This window comes from Myotis nattereri, assembly GCF_964212035.1.
Source record: "Myotis nattereri genome assembly, chromosome: 3".
NCBI classification, from domain to species: Eukaryota; Metazoa; Chordata; class Mammalia; order Chiroptera; family Vespertilionidae; genus Myotis; species Myotis nattereri.
In genome coordinates this window covers 43,237,267-43,260,999 of record NC_138077.1, presented here as the reverse complement: position 1 = coordinate 43,260,999, position 23,733 = coordinate 43,237,267, and the positions used below count along the sequence as shown (strand labels likewise).

General features: G+C 38.5%; 1 protein-coding gene across 2 annotated transcripts in view; it reads right to left on the bottom strand.

The window, feature by feature from the left end:
• VPS8 (VPS8 subunit of CORVET complex) overlaps positions 1 to 23,733 on the bottom strand; it is a 263,787-nt gene that overhangs the window by 153,893 nt on the left and 86,161 nt on the right. For both annotated transcript variants that reach the window (XM_081086229.1, XM_081086230.1), the window contains one exon: positions 7,542 to 7,588. In XM_081086229.1, coding sequence (XP_080942355.1) covers positions 7,542 to 7,588 — 47 coding nt within the window. The remainder of the gene's footprint in view (positions 1 to 7,541; positions 7,589 to 23,733) is intronic.

The window sequence follows — 23,733 nt, the reverse complement described above, 5'->3', positions numbered from 1 at the left end:
AAAAAAAAGCTAGGGTAGCAATAGTTTTATCTGACAAAATAGACCTCAAAGTGAAGGCCATAACAAGAGATAAGGAAGGCCACTTCATAATACTAAAGGAATCAATACAACAAGAAGATATAACCCTGATAAACATATATGCACCCAATGCAGGAGCACCCACATACATAAGAAAACTCCTGGAAGATATCAAAGGAGAGATCGACAACAATACAATCATAGTAGGGGACTTTAATACACCACTGACATCACTGGATAATTCCTCTAGACAAAAAATCAGCAAAGAAATAGCAATCCTAAATGACTCACTAGATCAAATGGACTTAATTGACATCTTCAGAACACTTCACCCCAAAGCCACGGATTATACATTCTTCTCAAGGGCTCATGGGACATATTCAAAAATAGACCACATATTGGGTCACAAAGTCTCCCCAAATTCAAGAAGATTGAAATCATACCAAGCATCTTCTCAGACCATGATGGCATAATATTAGAAATAAACTACAATAAAAACAACCCAAAATCTTAAAAAAAAAAAAAGAAATATTATTTGGAGTTTACCATTCATAACTTCAAATGGATAGAGGAAATGGCTAAATCCACGTTGTGCACTATTAATATTACAATTCAAAAAAAGTGAAGAACTCAGTTTTGATGATAATTGTAACTTCAGAGACTGTCTGAAAGGAGCAAGATCATCAATCCTCATGCTTGACAGTCTATTATAAACTATAACAAAAACCAAATAAATATATCCCCACTAAATATAAGTGGGACTTAAATCTAAAGGTGATTTGGGCTGGTCTTTTTATTATTTATAAAAGTAAAAGCAAAGTCCAAATGAACTTTAAGAAATTATGTTCAAAATGCTCTGTTTTTGGATACAAACATCACAATTTGTAAATATTTCCTTTAAAAAGGCATGGCTTAATTGTGGTGATGGTTGTACAACTCTGTAAATATATTAAAAATCACTGAAGTGTATGCTTTAAAAGGGTGAATTTTACGGTACGTGAATTATATCTCAATAGAGCTGTCATAAAATTAGAGGCACATTTCCCCCCATAGTTTTGGTGTTTAAAATTTTAACATGCAATTATAAAAAATCCTATATAATAAAAGGGTAATATGCAAATTGACCCTAATGGCAGAATGACCAGAACTACTCAACCAGTCACTATGAGGCGCACTGACCACCTCTTGGTCTCTTTCCCTGGCCAGCAGGCTCCCATCACCCAATGGTAAATGGGGACCTGGGGGTGGGTGGCAGTGGGGATTGGAGCAGGTGAGCAGGCAGAACGGCCGACCTCTCAGTCCCTCCCACCAGCTGGCAGGCTCTGATCACCCGATGGCAAACAGGGAACCAGTGGTGGGTGGTGGCGGGGAGCAGGGCTGGCTGCAGGCAGCTGAGGAAGATGGCCCTGATCACAGGCCAGGCCTAGGGACTGTACCCACGCACAAATTTCATGCACCGGGCCTCTAGTAAATAAATAAAACAGCATCCAAAACATCCAGTTCCTCAAACATTCTTGATAATTAAGATCTTTCTGTTTCTCAAATAATAATCCTGATGTTGAACAAGACTGAACAAATGCCCTGGCTACTGAAATACCACTTCAGGTTCCCTTTAGATTTAACCAGTTAACTGCCATGCATCCAAAACAGAAACCATCCCCGCACGCCACTGATTTGAATTTAATTAAAAAAATAATTTGAATTTAATTTAAAAAATCAATTTGCAATTATATTATAAAAATAAATATATAACTCACAATTCAGATATTCTTGAATATTTTCAGCTGAACATTCTCACAAAAAATGATTTTAAAGTTGGTCAGGACTGCCACTTAGGGAAAACATTTTTTTTTTAAATATATATTTTATTGATTTTTTACAGAGAGGAAGGGAGAGAGATAGAGAGTTAGAAACATCGATGAGAGAGAAACATCGATTAGCTGCCTCCTGCACATCTCCTACTGGGGATGTGCCCGCAACCCAGGTACATGCCCTTGACCGGAATCGAACCCGGGACCTTTCAGTCCGCAGGCCGACGCTCTATCCACTGAGCCAAACCGGTTTCGGCAGGAAAACATTTTTTTATAGACATGTGTGGCATGTGGGAAAGGTACACCGCTTGCATCTACAGATGGTTATGGCATACAATGGGTTAACATAAATCATTTTAGTTCATATTTATATATAATTCAAGTCATTTGAAAGATGGCTTCTTTTTGGACATCTGCTTGCAGTGATATAAGCTCCAAGTGGTCAAGATCATCTACAATATAGCACCTATTTTGTTTTATAACAATTTTATTAAAATATAATTGACATAATAGCATAGTACATATTTTTAAACAATGTTCAAAATTATAGTTATAGTTCAATTAAACTCTGGACCTATTACCAAAATGAACTGAAATTATGACTACTCTTATATAGGCAAAGTGACACATTATTACAAGTCCTACAAAAAGCCTTGAGACATATGTTTGTCTAATATTAAAAAAGAAATATATACTACCAAACTAAAATTGTGGAACAGAGACATTGAACATAGTGGCCGACAGGATGGCAAGGAGAGAGAGAGTATGACAGAGTAAAGAAGTGAGAGGCGTGTGTGTGGACGTGAGTGGTATGTGTGTGGGTTTATGAGGGACAGATAGATATCTCAGGAGTCCCAGGGACTGGTAGATTGGGCTCTCCTAGAGGGGAAGGCCCTATTACCACCATGGGCACCCCAAGGCCTGCTTGGCTTTGGTGCAGAACACACACCATCTTATAGAGGGGAGCAACGGAGGCCAGGAGGGCTGCCACACCAACATCCAGACCGAACTCAGACAGCACCCTCAGACCTGTGCAGGGAGCCGCTTGCCAGCCATAACCTGCGTGGAAGACCACCATGCTGCAGCAGTGAGCATCACAGTACCCGACGTGGGAATCAGATGTCTGCAGTGAGAACACACCAAACAGACCTCCAGAGCTGTGCCTCCTAGCCAGTGCCCAAACCCAGAATCCCAGGATCCCAACTTCAGGTCACCACGCTATGAGTGCAAGCCACTCCCTGCTCCATCCCTGATCCCAATACAGAACTGCAGCCAGGTGCATGCTACAACCTCTGCCCAGACAAAGCCCTTGCCTAGTGAGCAGGCTGCAGTCAGAGCATGCTCTGCCACCAGCACAGACAGAGCCCTTGCGGGGCAACTGCCCCACCCCCAACCCAGACAGAGCTGCAGTCCAGTGTGTACTATGCTCCCAGCAGAGACAGAGTCTTGGGCTGCTGGGTGCTCTGGCATCAGCACAGACAGAGCCTTCAGCTAGTACACACCCTACCCCTAGCACAGACAGAGCTGTGACCTAGCATGCGCCCTCCCCTCATCCCAGGTCAGAGCTGCTGGTGGACCTGGTGTGCTCAACCTCAGGTCACAGAACCACACTGAAAGTGCACTGACAGAGGGACCTAGCACAACATCCCACCTTAGGGGCTGGAGCTGCATAGCGGATTACATGCCAGAGGGCTCTGGGCCCTCACAGTCACACACCAGAGGAACTGTATACCCATCTGTACCAACCCCAAGAAATGACTAACTGAGGAACCAGAACCATGGGAGAAGGAGGTACAACTCAGAGCAGAGACAATAAAGGTGTAAAGCTCAAGGCATACCCATCCCCCAAGGCTAGCGAGTTTAAGACCATTAGACTACTAGGGACTTTAACCCCTTGGACCTCAAGCAGGGAGCACAGGGCCAGAAAGAGACAGCAAAAATGGAGAGACAAAGAAACAAACCCCAAAGGAAAGAAAAGGAAATAATTGCCAGAAGAAGAACTAAATGAAACAGAGGCATGCAATATGTCCGAAAAGGAATTTAGAGTCAATCAGGGTCATACAGTTCATAAACCAGATGGATGAGAATATCAACAACTTATGTAAGAATCAAGAGGAAATACAAAATTGATATAGCTACAATAAAAAAAACATGATGGAAGGTTTCAACAGTAGACTAGAAGAAGTAGAGGACCAAATTGGTGAGTTAAAAGACAGGGCAGAGAAACACACCTAATCTGAACAGCAATTGGAGAAAAAAATTAGAAAGGAGGATAGCCTAAGGGACCTTTGGGAAAACATGAAACGAAGTAACGTATGTATAATAGAAGTGCTAGAAAGACAAGAAGAGGAGCAAGGATTAGAAAACCTATCTGAAGAAATAATTACAGAAAACTTCCCTGATTTAGGGAAGAAAAGTCAGACAAACACAGAGTCCCAAACATGATGAACATGAAAGACCCACACCAATACACACTGTAATTATAATGGTAAACGTTAATGACAAGGAGAGAATCATAAAGGCTATAAGAGACAGAGAGTTACCTACAAGGGATGTCCCATTAGATTATCAAATGATTTCTCAACAGAAACACATCAGGCCAGAAGGGAATGGAATGAAGTACTCAAAGTGATGCAAAGCAAGGGTCTGAATCCAAGAATACTCTACCCAGCAAGGCTATCATTCAAAATTGAAGGGGAAATCAGAAGCTTCGCAGAAAAAAAGAAAGGCTAATGGAGGTTATCACTACCACGTTAGCAATTCAAGAAATGCTAAAGGGATGGTTGTAAAAAGAAGAAATAGAAAGGGAAGAAGGAACACAGGCATAAAGAATAAAAATGGCTACAAACAAGTACCTATCAATAATAACCTTAAATGTAAATGGACTAATGCTCCAATCAAAAGACATAGAGTGACTGAATGGATAAGAAAACATGACTCACCTCACAACAAGGGCTCACACAGACTGAAAGTGAAGGGATGGAAAAATATTTTCCAGGAAAATGGAAATTTAAAAAAAAAAAAGCAGGGGTAGCAATACTTATATCTGACAAAATAGACCTCAAAGTGAAGGCCATAGCAAGGAATAAGGAAGGCCACTTCACAATAGTAAAGGGATCGATACAACAAGAGTATATAACTCTGGTAAATATAAATGCACCCAATGCTAGAGCACCCAAATACATAAAAAATACTTCTGGAAGATATCAAGGGAGAGAGAGACAGCAATATAATCATAGTAGGGGACTTTAATATACCATTGACATCACTGGATAAATCCTCTAAACAAAAAATCAGCAAAGAAACAGCAATCCCATATGACTCACTAGATCAGATAGACTTAATTGAAATCTTCACAACATTTCACCCCAAAGCTACAAAATATACATTCTTCTCAAGTGTGCATGGGACATTTTCAAAGACCACACATTGGTACACAGGCAAAGTCTCTCCAAATTCAAGATTGAAATCATATCAAGTATCTTCTCAGATCTCAATGGCATAACATTAGAAATCAACTACAGCCCTAGCTGGTTTGGCTCAGTGGATAGAGTGTCAGCCTATGGACTAAAGGATCCCGGGTTCGATTCCAGTGAAGGGCACATGTCCAAGTTGTGGGCTCGATCCCCACTGGTGGGCATGCAGGAGGCAGCTGATCAATGATTCTTTCTCATCATTGATGTTTCTATCTCTCTCTGCCTCTCCCTTCCTTTCTGAAATCAATAAAATATATTTTTTAAAAACTGAATAAAAAAATAAATAAAATGCCATGGAGAACGATGGGAAGTTAGTGTTTCTAAAAAAGAAATCAACTACATAAAAACAATAAAAAAAATTCAAACACCTGGAGGCTAAATAGCATGCTATTAAACAATGATTGGGTTACCAAAGAGATCAAAGAAGAAATAAAAAAATAAAAAAAACATCCTGGAAACAAATGACAATGAAAACACAACAATCCAAAATCTATAGAACACAGTGAAAGCAGTCCTGAGAGGGAAGTTCATAGCATTACAGGCCTACCTCAAAAAAAAAAAAAAAAAAAAAAAAAAGAAAAGAAAAACTAGTAATAAACCATCTAACTATGCAACTTGAAGAATTAGAAAGAGAGCAACAAGAAAAGCCCAGAGTGAGCAGAAGGAAGGAAATAATAAAGATCAGAGTGGAAATAAATGACACAGAGACAAAAAAAAACACACACACACACACAACAACAACAACAACAAAAAACAATACAAAAGATGAATGAAACCAAGATCTGGTTTTTTGAAAGCATAAACAAGATTGATGAACCTCTAGCCAGGCTCACCAAGCAGCAAAGAGAGAGGATCCGAATAAACAAAATCAGAAAGGATATATGCACCCCTATGTTCATAGCAGCACAACTTACAATAAAGAGCTAAAATTTGGAAACAGCCTAAGTGCCCATCAGTAGATGAGTGAATTAAAAAACAGTGGAACATCTACACAATGAAATACTACACTGCTGTAAAAAAGAAAGAACTCTTACCATTTGCAACAGCATGGATGGACATGGAGAGCATTATGCTAAGTGAAATAAGCCAGTCAGAGAAAGAAAAAATTCACATAATCTCACTCATTTGTGGAATTTAATGAAAACATAAACTGATGAACAAAAATAGAACCAGAGACATAGAAGCATCGAACAGACCATCAAACTTCAGAGGGAAGATAGGGGAGGGGGGCGAGGAGGAAGAGATCATCCAAAGGACTTGTATGCATGCATATACGTATAACCAATGGACACAGACACTAGGGGGGGTGAGGTCAATGGAGAAAAAAGGAGATATATGTAATACTATATGTAATACTTTAAACAATAAAGAGTTTTTTTTTAAAAAGGAAATTGTGGAACAGAGACCAAATTATGAAACTAAAAGTACAGGTCTTCAAAAACAGTTTCTTGTCATTTCTGATTTTAAAGAATTAATGAAAAGCTAAATTTTAACGATAAAAAGATGTGCATAACACATTGACTGGAATGCCATACAGAGAAAAAAATAGTGTGATTCCTTCCATAGAAAGGATTTTACAGTATAAAAGAATTCTTAAGTATAAATGGGTCTCCCGAGTCTCTCATTCCTCTAGTACAGTGGTTCTCAACCTTCTGGCCCTTTAAATACAGTTCCTCATGTGTGAACCAACCATAAAATTATTTTTTGTTGCTACTTCATAACTGTAATGTCGCTACTGTTATGAAACGTAATGTAAATATCTGATATGCAGGATGGTCTTAGGCGACCCCTGTGAAAGGGTAGTTCAACCGCCAAAGGGGTCGCGACCCACAGGTTGAGAACCGCTGCTCTAGTAGGAAAAGAGAACCCAGAGGGGATGTTAGCACCCACCACAGTAATGGACTGCAAATTATAGAAGAATCAAATTTCTGTAAATTAAATTTTAAGGCTGGCCAGTGTGGCTCAATGGTTGAGCGTTGACCTATGAACCAGGGCACATGTCTGGGTTGCAGCTTGATCCCCAGTGGGAAGCATGCAGCAGGCAGCCAATCAATGATTGTCTCTCATCATTGACGTTTCTATCTCTCTCCCTCTCCATTCCTCTCTGAAATCAATAAAAATGTATTAAAAAAATTTTTTTAACCTAGCCAGTCAAATTCATACCAGTAAATTATAATATAAGAAAGAGGTAACCTGAGTTCAAAATAACTGAATCTGACAGGCCATGTATACTCACTTTCGCTGTAGCAGAAGGCAGTAATCAACTATGACAGGCACCATATCCTGTATAGAAACCATAAAGAAAGCATCAGCATCATATATTTGTCCAATGGCTCACTGGTTAGACACAACATAAAATGAAAGTGGTCTGTTTAAGACTTCTGGGAGAATATAACTCTATACCATGTTTTTGGTAAACAATTTGGCAGTATGTGTCAAAAGTCGTAGAAATGTGAAAATACTTTACAGTAATTCTATCTAAAAATGTATCCTAATACTTTTAAGAAAAAAATTTATAATGCATTAAGGTATTCACTTCTGTATAGAGGCAGGAGAAGGAGGATAGGAGGAAGAAATCAGAATTAAATAGAATACATGAAAATATAATACAGTAAATTTGCTGTTTAAATAAAATATTATGTAGATATTACAAATTTATAAAGAGTTTACAATAACCTTATGATAAACATTAGGTTAAAAAATGTGTATTTATGTCACAATTTTGTAAATTTGCAAAGAAAAGAACAGAATAAAATACATCAAATGATAATAGGATATAACTAGTACTGTTGGTAGCTCAGGTAATGAAGGTTGTCCATATTTTGTCATAATCTTCCAAGCTAGCTATTTTAAGTTAATTTAACTTCCCAGTTTCATAATATTTTGATTGCTTTAAATTTATCATGTATAGATTCATATCAAGTGAACAGCAACCCATAATTTTGGCCTTTTAAAGAGAAACAGTTTGAGGGAGAAACAGCTTTATTATGACTGAAAATTGTCACAAAACCAAGCATCAGATTTCAGCACTACTCTTTCATTTTCTGCTGGCTGCATAGAGATGGCTTTCGTTTTAAAAAATCCTAGAAGGCCTGAGTTATTAGCAGGAAAAAAATCCCATCAGGCGGGAGAAGGCACTATGTGAAGAAAATGCTATCCTGCTAGCACTTGTTCGACAAAAAAAGAAAACTGAGGAACACTTATTTGAGATTAATATCATATACGGGAGCTATAATCCTGAAAGCATTATAGGGCTATTCCTAACCCACCTATCTGCCTCCTTTAATCATCAGTATTCTTCTTGGCTACATTCAAAATTCTATTTAGATTCTTCAAAAACAGAACTAAAAATCATACATTTAAAAAGTGTTAAAGCTTTATCAAATTTCAACCCTGAACAAGAACATAGTGGGCCAGATAAGCTCAGGGGGGAGAGGGGAGGGAGGAGAATCGCCCTAGAAATGTTGAGGAAAATTTAAAAGTATAGCTGAGCTCCCAAAACCAGGTCTAAAAGTGAAAAGGGAACTGAAAACCCAAGCAATAAGCCCTGAGCTGTCAACTTAGACTGTCCTATAAATGTTGGGGTCACATAAGAGCTTGTGTTTTAATTTCAAAAAGAAGCTCAGGTCTTAGAATCTTGCAACATAAAAAAATTGAAGAAAAGAACTGGCTAAAACTAGGATTCTTGAAGCTGCATCCTTTGTGAAAGGAAATTAGCGGGGCTGGGGGGGAGGTGGGGGGAATCTGCCTGTAGACAAAGGAAGATGACAAGGAAGGTTGTCTGCCTCAGCCTGGACTCAGTGGGAGTGAATCTGTCCTCTCCAAGAAAGAATCAAGACCTTACCTGCAGGTGGATTTGGGATTTGAATTTACACTATCACCTTAGTATGGGACAATCAAGACAGGAAATTAACACAAAAATGACCCTTAAAAAGGATACTCCTGAGGCACTTGAAAGAACAAATTCAGCCTGAACCGGTTTGGCTCAGTGGATAGAGCATCGGCCTGCGGACTGAAAGGTCCCAAGTTCAATTCCGGTCAAGGGCATGTACCTGGGTTGTGGGCACATCCCCAGTAGGAGATGTGCAGGAGGCAGCTGATTGATGTTTCTAACTCTCTAACCCTTCCTCTCTGTAAAAAATCAATAAAATATATATTTTTTTAAAAAAGAACAAATTCAGAATCTCTCCAGGGATAGTGCTTAGCACAGGTAAAATAAGGACTACTGATAAAGCCCCACTGAAAATGTACTCAAAATAAAGACTTAAAGCACCTCATGAGCCGAAACCGGCTTGGCTCAGTGGATAGAGCGTCGGCCTGCGGACTGAAGGGTCCCGGGTTCGATTCTGGTCAGGGGCATGTGCCTGGGTTGTGGGCACATCCCCAGTGGGAGATGTGCGGAAGGCAGCTGATTGATGTTTCTCCCTCATCAATGTTTCTAACTCTCTATCTCTCTCCCTTCCTCTCTGTAAAAAAATCAATAAAATATATTAAAAAAAAAAAAGCACCTCATGAAATAATGCAACATGAGTGAACATCAGCAGAACTACAAACAGCATAGATGGATCGCTGAAACTTCATATATAATTATCAGGTAGAAATTATTATATTTTTAAATTATTAAAGATATAAAATAAGGAATTAAGTGCCTAGCCTGGTACTTAGTACTAAGGATATACTACAGGGAGAATAGAGAGTGACACCATCAGATTAATAGCTTGAGATCAGGTTGGTGATTTTATGAGAGGATCTGGAAAACCAAGACTGAAGATGGAAGGCTCTACAGTAGTCAAAGAAAGAAACAGGAAGTGATAACAGGCATAAAGCAGTGCAAACAGAATTAAGAAATATTTATAAAGTAAACTACAGAGCTTGGTGACAACTTGCTTGTGGGTTGGAAGGCACAGGGAGAAGTCTACTAGTATAATAGCTCCTAAATTTCTATATTAAGTGATGGTTGATTGACAATGTCATAAAATAAGAAATATGGGAGGAGGTGTCAGAAGGAAAAAGGTAGGTGTAGTCTTGGCTATAATAGATTTGAGGAACATCCTTATTTAGATGTTGAATAATAATAAATTGGATATAGTAATCAGAAACATCTGAGTTAGAATTAGATTTTTAAGTCATGAGAGGAAACAATCTATATGCCAGTAACTCAAATTGTCCACAATAAATAGAGATAAAAATCAGTAGACAATGAAGTGAATCACAAGGAAAACTAATATTTATGATATGGTCAGAGGATGAAAAGAAAATCCAACACAGATACAATCACAGAGGTTTAAAAATCAGAACACATATCTACAGGATACAGAATTTCAAAAAGGAGTGATTATCACTATTTAAAAGAGCACTAAGGATGAGTAAGATATGAAAAGTATTTATTGGATTTAGCAATTAAGATATCATTGGTATGTTTAGTAAAAAGGTGGGTTTTTTTTCTTGATTAGATGTTAAGTACAGTGATGGGTGAGATGCAGTGGGCAGAGAATTAAGTGGTGAGTGAAGTATTTGTGTGTGGGGGGAGAGGGGGAAGAGGGCAGGGAGTGAGAGAGGAAGAGGAAGAAGACTGCTGAAGGAGAGAGGAGGGTAGAAGGAGGGAGGGAGGGTGGGTTGGAGCCAGGAAGAGAAAGAACTGGAATCCCTGAAAAAGAAAACTAAAACAATGGAACAAAATGAATAGTTCAAGATAATTCAAGAAAATTTCCATTGCGGGGGGGGGGGGGGGGGGAGGGGGACATAAATTTACATATTGAAAAGGCACATCATATACCAGAAATAAAAAAAAAAATAGCCTAGAATGATTTCACAGGAGACTCAATGCAATAAAATTACTGGATTCTAAAAATTAAGAAACAAACAGGAAAAGAGATCGATCAATTTTGAAAACGAAAAAAAAAAAAGTTCTGGCTAGCCTCCTATTTCCCTCCAGTGGCATTCAATGCAGGATAATAGAGCAATATTTTCAAAACCCTTAAGGGAAGCCAAAATGTTTTTCACTATGAAAGCTAGAGACTTACAATTTGAGGATGGAACAACTCAAAGAATACTGTTCTCATGAGCCTTTCTTGAAGAAACTGCTTCAGCAACCAAGAAATGACTAGGAAAACTGTAGCAAAAGCACTGGTGATAAGCATGAACTATATTTAACTACAAAAGTAAGCCTAAAACACACTCTGACAATGAGGAAAAGATTTACATTAAGACAAATTGGAAGGAGAAAGGGAAAAGGAGGTGGGAGAGGTAGAAAAGATTCACTAGTTTCATTTGTAAACGGATAGTTAAAAGATATCCTTTAAAGCTCACAATTAAAATTGGAACTAGAAGCATGATTAACGTTATAAAAGTAAATACTAAGTAAGATAATATAAAATCTGGTAATGGAGGAGGGGTTAAGGAGGAAGAAGGAAAAAAAGACATGCTAATTTTTATCATAGCAAGGAACAAATGTCCAAGGAAATAGAGAGTTAAGGGTACTATATAATGCTATAATGATAAGGGTATTCCTTGGAATTAAATACACATTCCTAAATATCAGTAGTACATGAACAAATAAAAAGTAAAGTAGTAAAAGCCTTTCTTAAAAAAATAAAAATATTTGGCTTACCTCACTTGAGATATTCAGATTGAAATTTGAAAAAGCAAAACTCTGAAATCTCAAAAAGCAAACCCCCAATGCTATTGTGAACAATGGGGGGGGAAAGGAGGGCGGTCTCTGTAATAAATCTAACTGAAAGTAACCTGACAGGGTGATCTTATTATAAATTCCTAACTGGTCAGGTCATGGTAGGTAGTAATGCCCCACACCTATAAAAGGTTTATTTTTACATTAAGCAAACCCTATGCATTGTTTTTGTGCATCTAGGTTAACATACCTTTGAAGTGTCTCTTTTTTGAACCTCTTAGAAACATAACCACCCCCAATGGAGCACATAATCTTGTTAACAACCCTAAAATCCAATCGTGGCGATATCCCCACCTTGCTTTTTTCCCCACCTGCATTTAATCTTCCTTACTCTCTCCTTTTTTCCAAATGTATAAAAGGAACTGCAAAACTGCCATTCTCTTTGGCACTTGAGATATTGCTTCCCAGCATGTCATCAATTTGACTCAAATAAACTCATAAAAATTCTCTACAGGTTTCTTATGTTGACACTATGTTGTAAACAAGAAACAAATACCAAGTGATCCAGAAAGACTGAAAATAGAATGATAGACAAAAGTATACCATGCAAAAAAATACAAGGGATTGTGATCTTTCTATCAGATAAAGTAGGATTCAGGCTACAAGGGCATTAAATGAACAAATAGGTCATGATGAAGATAAATTTCCTATTTCTATATGCCAAATTTGTATACAGTATGTACTAAATTATATAGTATCAATATTCATAAAGCAGATGATGGAAGGAAAAACAGAGAAAATAACACTATTAACAGAGTACTTTATTTCTCACAGTTCATGAGGAATTGAGTGGACAAAAATGGGTAAAGGTTTAGAATATCTAACAATTAATTTTAAAAATCTGATTGATAAACTATTTTCTATGAAAAGACACCAAGCACTATATTTCAAGTGTTCATGGAACACCAATGAAAACTGGCTATATACTGGGCCACAAAGAAAATCTGAATAAACTCCAAAAAGTAGAATTAGTATACAAAACATTATCTAATCACAACACCAGAAAACCAGAACATAATCACATATCATAAGATGCTCTTTCCACTTAAAAAATAAATAAAAACTTTCTCTAAAACTCTTCAGAGATGGAATACAAATCAAGATTGAAGATTATAATAATGAGAGTGGTACATAGTTAACTAATAGTTTTAAATAAGCCTACAAATAGACATTTTTTTTGAATACTCTATCCAACAGCAACAGCATATACATTTTTCTCAAGTATAGAGAACACTTACTAAAATAGGTAATATATTTTAGATCATAAAACAAGTTTTAATTTTAAAAAGATTCAAGTCATCCCTGGCTGGTGTGGCTCAGTTGGTTGAGTGGCATCCTGTGCACCGAAGGATCTCGGTTCGATTCCCAGTCAGGGCACATACCTAGGTTGTGGGTTTAATTCTTAGATGGGACCCAAACAGGAGGCAACCGATTGACGTTTCTCTCTCACACTGATGTTTCTCTCTTCCTCTCTCTCTAAAATCAATTTAAAAAATATATTCACCTGACCAGTGTGGCTCAGTGGTTGAGCATTGACCTATGAAACAGAAGATCATGGTTAGATTCCTGGGCTAGGCACATACCCAGATTTTAGGGGCTCAATCCCCAGTAGAAAGTATGCTGGAGGCAGCCGCTCAATGATTCTCTCTCATTATGATATTTCTCTCTCTCCATTCCTCTCTGAAATCAATAAAGATATATTTAATATATATTCCAAAACGATTCAAGTCATACAAAGTATGTTCTCTGCCCACAACAGAATTAAATTAGAAATTAACAAAATAAAGAATTACAGAGATGGCATCAATATAGATTCTTCAGATATAAAAAGGATAAAAAAAAGTCATGACAAACTTTTTGCCAATAAATTTGAAAATTTAAATGAAATGTCCAAATTTCTTTAAAAAGTAGAAAATGCCAAAGCTCACGCAAGAAGAAAGAAATAGGTAACATATTAAATAAATTGCATTTGTAGTTAAAAACGTTCCTGAGAACGCGAAAAATGGCGACTGGCAGGAAGGTAGGGAGAGAGTGTGAAAGCGCAAGGAAGTGATAGGGGAGTGTGTGGATGTGTGTGGTGTGTGTGTGTATGAGCTAGGGACAGTTAGATTCTGCAGGTCTTCTAAGGGGCTGCTAAACTGGGCAGTCTTAGATGGCGGAGCCCCGCTCCCTGCGCGGACACCCCTGGGTGGCCAGCACAGGCACAGCGACCACACCATCTTGGGAAACAGAGCTGCTTGAGACAAGGATCCTGGCCTCAGCACCACCCAGTCTGATCTCAGACGCATACCAGGACCCTGCAACCACTGGGGACAGAGACCTATGACCACAGCTACAGACCTGCGGACACCAAAAGTTCAGAAATCCCCACGGCAGATCCATGAGTAACAGAGCCCATGCCCCCCTCCCCGTAGGCTCATGGGCAGCGCCATAGTAACTGATAGACCCACCCCTTACCCCCTTACCAGGGCCTCAGTGCTGCTACAGGAACTTAAGCCTGGAAGTGCGCGAGCACCTTGGAACTGGTCCCGCGTAGTGCGGGGTTCAGGAGTCCTGGGCTGAGAGCAAACGCGCAAACACTGGGAATTTGTCCCACGTAGCGCAGGCCCAGGGACCCCCATTCTCTGGGCAGGAGGCAGCACCAAGCACCAGTGACTTGACTGTGTGTTTCTTATCACCTGCGACTGAGAGCCCTGATTCCCTGTGCATTCATACTAAGAGCCAGTGACTCCAATTCTTGGTGCAAGGGCACACAGGGACCCTGATTCTCAATGCGAGGTCGCGCGAAGCAACAGAGACTCTGATACTGGATTCTTGGGGAACTCTGACTCCTGGCGCATGCTAGGGGGCGCTGATTTACAACACGCTCCATGGGGGGTCTCTGTTTCAGCACGGTGCAGGCAGGTCCCTGATTCTAAGGACGTGCAGAGGCCACATTGAGCACTGGAAACACTGACTCTGAGCGAGCCTGGTTCCCACCAACCCACAACAACAGCACATCTTAGTGTCAGAGCTCTTCAGTGACACTAGGGTGGTGTGAGGCTCCCACTGCACACGGCCCAGGCCCACACAACTCAACATTTGAACCATCGGGAGATAATCAGAATGAAGAGACGACACAACACCCAGAGGAAAGACAATGAGGAGTCACCAAGAAAGGAAAGTTGAAGCATGCAACATGACAGAAAAAGAATTCAGAATAATGGTTGTACAATTCATTCACCGAATGGATGAGAAAATCAACAACCTATGCAAGAATCAGGAAGAAATGAAAAGTGATATAGCTACAATCAAAAACGCCATGGAAAGTTTCAACAGCAGACTAGAAGAAGCAGAGGACCGAATTAGTGAGTTAGAAGATAAGGCAGAGAAACAAGCTCAATCTGAACAGCAACTGGAGAAAAAAATTAAAAAGCAGGAGGAGAGCCTAAGGGAGCTTTGGGACAACATGAAATGAAGTAACATACGCATATTAGGGCTGCAAGAAGGACAATCAGACCAGCAAGGATTAGAAAATCTATTTGAAGAAATAATGACAGAAAACTTCCCAGATATGGGGAAGAAAAAAGTTACACAAGTACAGAGAGTCCCAAGCAAGATGAACCCCAAAAGACCCACACCAAGACACGTCATAATAACAATGGCAAATAAACAAGACAAAGGGAGAATCTTAAAGGCTGCAAGAGAGAAAGAGAGTTACCTACAAAGGATTCCCCATCAGATTATCAAATGATTTCTCAACAGAAACACACCAAGCTAAAAGGGAATGGAAGGAGGTATACAAAGTGTAGCAAAGCACAGGACTGAATCCAAGAATACTATATCCAGCAAGACTATCAATCAAAATTGAAGGGGAAATCAGGAGCTTTGCAGACAAAAAAAAGGCTAAGGGAGTTTATCACTACCAAGGCAGCAATGCAAGAAATGCTAAAAGGAATGCTGTAAAAAGAAGAAATATAAAGGTAAGATAGAACACAGGAACGAAAATAGAAATGAATCCAAGCACGTACCTTTCAATAATAACTTTAAATGTAAACGGACTAAACGCTCCAATCAAAAGACATCGAGTGGCTGAATGGATAAAAAGACATGACCCATATATATGCTGTCTACAAGAGACCCACCTCAGAAAAAGGGACTCACACAGACTGAAAGTGAAGGGATGGAGAAATATCTTTCAGGCAAATGAAAACGAAAAAAAGCTGGGATAGCAATAACTTATATCGGACAAAATAGACCTCAAAGTGAAGGCCATAACAAGAGATAGGGAAGGCCACTTCATAATATTAAAGAGATTGATACAACAAGAGGATATAACCCTTATAAACATATATGCACCCAATGCAGGAGCACCCACATACATAAAAAACCTCCTGGAAAATAACAAGGGAGAGATCAACAACAACACAATCATAGTAGGGGACTTAAACACACCACTGACATCACTAGATAAATCCTCTAGACAAACAATCAGCAAAGAAACAGCAATCCTAAATGACTCACTAGATCAGATGGACTTAATTGACATCTTCAGAACATTTCACCCCAAAGCCAAGGAATATATGTTCTTCTCAAGTGCACATGGGACATCTTCAAAAATAGACCACATATTGGGTCACAAGCAAAATCTCCCCAAATACAAAAAGATTGAAATCATACCAAACATCTTCTCAGATCACAAGGGCATAATATTAGAAATAAACCACAATAAAAACAATCCAAAAAACTCAAACACTTGGAAGCTGAATAGCATGTTACTAAATAATGATTGGGTTACCAGTGACATCAAAGTAGAAATTAAAAACACCCTGGAAACTAATGACAATAACAGTACAATAACCCAAAATCTATGGGACACAATGAAAGCAGTCCTAAGAGGGAAATTTATAGTACTACAGGCCTACCTCAAAAAACAAGAAAAAATGATAGTAAATCATTTAACTCTTCAACTCAAAGAATTAGAAAGAGAACAACAAAAAAAGCCAAGAGTGGGCAGAAGAAAGGAGATAATAAAGATCAGAGCAGAAATAAATGACATAGAGACCAAAAAAAAACCACAATACAAAAGATCAACGAAAGCAAGAGCTGATTCTTTGAAAGGATAAACAAGATTGATGAGCCTCTAGCCAGGCTCACCAAGAAGCAAAGAGAGAGACTCAAATACACAAAATCAGAAATGAAAGAGGAGAAATAACAACAGACCCCTCAGAAATTCAAAGAATTGTTAAAAAATACTATGAACAACTCTACTCTAACAAACTAGACAACCTGGAGGAAATGGACATATTCCTAGAAAAATACAATCTTCCAAAACTCAATCCAGAGGATTCTAAAAATCTCAACAGGCCAATAACGATGGAAGAAATTGAAGCTATCAACAAAAAGCTCCCAGCAAACAAAAGTCAGGGGCCAGATGGCTTCACAGGGGAGTTTTACCAAACATTCAAGGAAGAACTAAAACATATCCTCCTCAGACTATTCCAGAAAATTCAAGAAGAAGGAACACTTCCCAGCTCATTCTATGATGCCAGCATCACCCTAATACCAAAACCAGATAGAGACAACACAATGAAAGAGAATTATAGGCCAATATCCCTCATGAACATAGATGCCAAAATACTCAACAAAATTCTAGCAAATTGGATCCAGCAATACATCAGAAAGATCATACACCATGACCAAGTAGGATTCATACCAGGGATGCAAGGATGGTACAATATCCGCAAATCAATAAACGTGATTCATCACATAAACAAATTGAGAGATAAAAACCACATAGTCACCGAAACCAGTTTGGCTCACTGGACAGAGCGTCGGCCTGTGGACTGAAAGGTCCCAGGTTCGATTCTGGTCAAGGGCATGTACCTGGGTTGCAGGCACATCCCCAGTAGGAGATGTGCAGGAGGCGGCTGATCGATGTTTCTCTCCCATCGATGTTTCTAACTCTCTATCTCTCTCCCTTCCTCTCTGTAAAAAATCAATAAAATATATTTTAAAAAAAAAAACAGAAAACCACCACATAGTCATATCAATTGATGCAGAAAAAGCTTTCGACAAAATTCAACACCCCTTCTTGATAAAAACTCTCAGCAAGGTAGGAATAGAAGGATCATACCTCAACATAATAAAAGCCATATATGACAAACCCACAGCCAACATCATAATCAATGGGCAAAAACTAAAACCATTTCCCCTGAGGACAGGAACAAGACAGAGACGCCCCCTTCCACCACTCCTGTTCAACATAGTACTGGAAGTACTAGCCATTGCACTCAGACAAGAAGAAGAAATAAAAGGCATCCAAACTGGAAAAGAAGTAAAACTGTCCTTATTTGCAGATGACATGTACTGTACATAGAAAACCCTAAAGACTCCATCAAAAATTATTAGAGTTAATAAATGAATTTGGCAATGTAGCAAGATACAAAATTATTGCCAAGAAATCTAAGGCATTTCTTTACACCAATAGTGAACTTACAGAAAGGGAGACTAAAAAAGCAATCCCATTTACCATCGCACCGAAAAAAATTAAGATACCTAGGAATAAACTTAACTAAGGAGGTAAGAGACTTATATGCGAAAAACTACAGAACACTGAAAAAAGAGATAGAGGAAGAGATAAACAGATGGAAGAACATACCGTGTTCATGGATTGGTAGAATCAACATCATCAAAATGTCCATACTACCCAAAGCAATCTATAGACTCAATGCAATCCCCATTAAATTACCAACGACATATTTCACAGATCTAGAACGAACATTCCAAAAATTCATCTGGAATAAAAGAAGACCTCGAATAGCTGCAGCAATCCTGAGAAAGAAGAACAAAGTAGGTGGGATCTCAATAACAGATATCAAACTGTATTACAAAGCCACTGTTCTTAAAACAGCTTGGTACTGGCACAAGAACAGACATATAGATCAATGGAATAGAATAGAGAACCCAGAAATTGACCCAAAGCACTATGCCCAATTAATACTTGACAAAGGAGGCAAGAGCATACAGTGGAGTCAAGACAGTCTCTTCAATAAATGGTGCTGGGAAAATTGGACAGATACATGCAAAAAGATGAAACTAGACCACCAACTCACACCATATACAAAAATAAACTCAAAATGGATAAAAGACTTAAATGTAAGACAGGAAACCATAAAAATACTAGAGGAATCCATAGGCAGTAAAATAGCAAATATATGTCAAAGGAATTTCTCTGATAATGCTCCTAGGGCAATGGAAACTAAAGAGAAAATAAACAAATGGGACTACATTAAAATAAAAAGCTTTTGCACAGCAAAGGAAACCATCAACAAAACAACAAGAAGACCCACTGCATGGGAGAACATATTTGCCGATGATATCACCGGTAAGTGTTTAATCTCCAACATTTACAAGGAACTCATGAAACTTAATAATAGGAAGATAAACAATCCAATCAAAAAATGGGCAATGGACCTAGATAGACACTTTTCAAAAGAGGACATACAGAGGGCCAAAAGAAATATGAAAACATGCTCAAAGTCACTAATTATACAAGAGATGCAAATCAAAACGACAATGCGGTATCACCTCACACCTGTCAGAATGGCTATCATCAACAGATCAACAAACAACAAGTGTTGGAGAGGATGTGGAGAAAAAGGAACCCTTCTGCACTGCTGGTGGGAATGCAGACTGGTGCAGCCACTCTGGAGAACATTATGGAGCTTCCTCAAAAAACTAAAAATGGAACTCCCATTTGACCCAGTGATCCCACTTCTAGGAATATATTCCAAGAAGTCAGAAACACCAGAAAAGATATATGCACCCCTATGTTCATAGCAGCACAATTCACCAAGATCTGGAAACAGCCTAAGTGCCCATCAGCAGATGAGTGGATTAAAAAATGGTGGTACATCTACACAATGGAATACTACGCTGTGGTAAAAAGAAGGAACTCTTGCCTTTTGCAGCAGCTTGGATGGGACTGGAGAACATTATGCTAAGTAAAATAAGCCAGTCAGAGAAAGATAAATACCACATGATCTCACTCATTTGTGGAATATAGAGAACAACATAGACTGATGAACAGAGACAGATCCAAAGACAGAAAAACAGCAATAAGACTATTAATCCCCAGAGGGAAAGTAGGGGAGGGTGGGGGTAAGGGGAAAAGATCAACCAAAGGACTTGTATGCATGCATATAAGCCAAACCAATGGACATGGACAACAGGGGGATGAGAGCATGAGTTGGGGGGAGGGGGGGCGGGGAGGAGGAAGGATCGGGGTTAATGGGGGGGGATGAGGACACATTTGTAATTCCTTAACTAATAAAGAATTTAAAGATTTAAAAAAATAATAAAAAAACACAAAAAAAAAACCATTCCTACAAAGAAAACTCAAGGCCTTGGTATTTTCAATGGTGAATTCTACCAAACATTTAAGGAAGAAACAATACCAAATCTACATAAACTTCTATGAAATGTAAAAGGAGGGAAGAATTCACAACTACTTATATAAGACTAACATTAGTCTGATACCAAAATCACGCAAATATATTGCAAGAAAAGAAGACAACAAGCCATCATTCCTCATGAACACAGATGTTCACCAAAAAAAAAAAAAAAAAAAAGAGTATACATCATAAAGTGGGTTTATCCCAAGAATGCAGGGTTTTTAAAATTCAAAAAGTCATCATGATCAAGTGCGATTCATTCCAGGGGCACAAGGATAGTTCATTATTCGAAAATCAATCAACATAATACACCACATTAACAAAAAAAAGGATTAAAATCATATGATCTTGTCAATAGATACAGAAAAAGCACTTGATAAGATACATCATTTATGATTAAAACACTCAATAAAATAGAAATAGAAGTACTTCAACACAATAAAGGCCATATATAATAAACCCTCAGCCATACTCAATGGTGAAAAACTGAAAGCTTTTCCCCTAAGATCAGGAACAAGAGAAGGATGTCCACTCTCACCACCCTTATTCACTGGAAGTTCTAGCCAGAGCAAGAAGGCAAGCGAAATAAATAAAAGGCATCCAAATAGGAAAGCAAGAAGTTAAACTGTCACTTTTTGCAGACAACATGATGCTGTATATAGAAAACCCTAACAAGTCTACCAAAAAACTACTGGAAATAATAAACAAATACAGTCAAGTTGCAGGCTACAAAATCAATGTGCAAAAATCCATTGCCTTCCTGTATACCAACAACAAAACTTCAGAAAAAGAAATGGAGAGAAAACAATTCTTTTTGCAATAGCAATCAAAAGAATGAAATATGTAGGAATAAACTTAACAAAGAATGTGAAAGACCTATATACTGAAAATTACAAAACATTATTAAAAGAGGTTGAAAAAGATACGAAATGGAAAAAATACCCATGTTCATGGATTGAAAGAACCAACATAGTTAAAATGGCCATTTTACCCAAAGCAATATATAGATTTAATGCAATCCCCATCAAAATCCCAATGTCATTTTTTAAAGAAATAGAACGAGAAAACATCAGATTTGTATGGAACCACAAAAGACCCAGAATAGCCAAAGCAATCCTGAAAAAAATAAAGAATGAAGCTGGAGGTATCAAGCCACCTGACTTCAAAATATACTACAGAGCTGCGATAATCAAAACAGCATGGTATTGGCAGAGAAACAGACACACAGATCAATGGAACAGAATAGAGAGCCCAGCTAGAAAACTACACATATATGGACATATATTTTCGACAAAGGAGCCAGAAATGCACATTGGAGAAAAGAGAGTCTCTGCAATAAATGATGCTGGGATAACTGAAAAGCCACATGCAAATGAAGGAAACTGGATTGCAGTTTGTCTCCATATACAAAAATTAATTCAAAATGGGTCAAAGACCTAAGCATAAGACCCAAAACTATAAGTTACATAGAAGAAAATATAAGTACCAAACTTATGGGCCTGGGTGGTAGAGAACATTTTATGGACTTGACTCCAAAGGCAAGGGAGGTAAAAGCAAAAATAAATGAATGGGACTATATCAAAGAACAGCTTCTGCACAGCAAAAGAAACGAACAACAAACAAACAGGCAGCCAACCAGATGGGAGATGATACAGTGGGGCCTTGACTTACGAGTTTAATTCATTCCAAGACCGAGCTCGTTAAGGAGCTCGTGAACTCAAATTACTCTGTCAACTCAATGCAAAAAATCGGCCAAGAGACAGCTGGTATCTCAAAAAACTCGTTAGTCGGAACACTCATAAGTCAAGGCCCCATTGTATTTGCAAACAGTAGCTCTGACAAAGGTTAATTTCCAAAATATATAAAGAACTTGTAAAATTCAACACCAAACAAATAAACAATCCAATCAAAAAGTGGGCAGAGGACCTGAAAATACACCTCTCCCAAGAAGACATACAAACAGCCAATAGATATATGAAAAGATGTTCAATCTCACTGGCAATCAGAGAAATGCAAATCAAAACTACAATGAGATACCACCTTACACCAGTTAGAGTGGCCATTATCAACAAGACAGTGTTGGAGAGGCTGTGGAAAAAAGGGAATACTTATTCACTGCTAGTGGGAATGTAGACTGGTACAACCACTATGGAAAGTAGTTGGCGATTCCTCAAAAAATTAAAAATAGAGCTACCATATGACCCAACAACCCCACTCCTGGCTATATACCCGAACAACTCAAAATCATTTATACGCAAAGATAAATGCACCCCAATGTTCATTGCAGCATTATTCATGGTGGCCAAGAGTTGGAAACAGCCAAAGTGCCCTACAACAGAGGACTGGATAAAAAAAGATGTGGTAATATATACACAATGGAGTACTACACGGCCATAAGAAAGGATGAAATAGCGTTATTTACAACAACATGGATGGAATTTGAGAACATTATGTGAAGTGAAGTAAGTCAGACAGAAAAAGCTAAGAACTATATGATTTCACTAATCTGAGGAGTAAAAAACTGAAACTTATAAACACAAATATCAGTGTGGTGGCTGCCAGAGAAAGGGGGCTGGGGGGAGAAAGATGTCCTAATATGAGGTGACAGAAGATTTGACTTCGGATGGTGGGCACATGTGCTATATACAGATTTTGTAATTTAGTAATCCACACATGAAACCTATATATTCATGTTGACTAACGTCACCCCAATAAAATTTAATTAAAAAATCAACAATATGATTCATAATATTAACAAATGAAAAAGAAAAACCATATGATCATCTCCATAGATACAAAAGAAGAATTTGACAAAAGCCAACAACATTTGCTCCTGAAAAAAAAAATCTTAGGAACTCAAGAATAGAAGAAAAAGTCCTGAAACTGATAAAGCACATCTTTGAAAACCAATAGTGAGCATCCTATCTAATAATAGACAAACATGGTAATTAACCGTACCTCCGACATGCTTCCCATTGGCTAATCAGGGCGATATGCAAATTAACTGCCAACCAAGATGGCGGCCGGCAGCCACACAACTGAAGCGAACATGAGGATTGCTTGCTCCAGTGATGAAGAAAGCCAAGGTTCCCCACCTGCCGCTGCCGGCCTCTGAGCTGCACTTTAAGAAACAATGTTGCAATTATAGAAGCTAAACAAACCCCAGAAACCTGCTTTCAGCCAGCCGGGCCTCAGAGCTGGAGCTGCAACAGTGTTTCAATTATAGAAGCCAAACAAACCCAGATACCTGCTTTCAGCAGCCGAGGTCTCAGAGCTGGAGCCGAGCCTCAGAGCTAAAGCCGGCT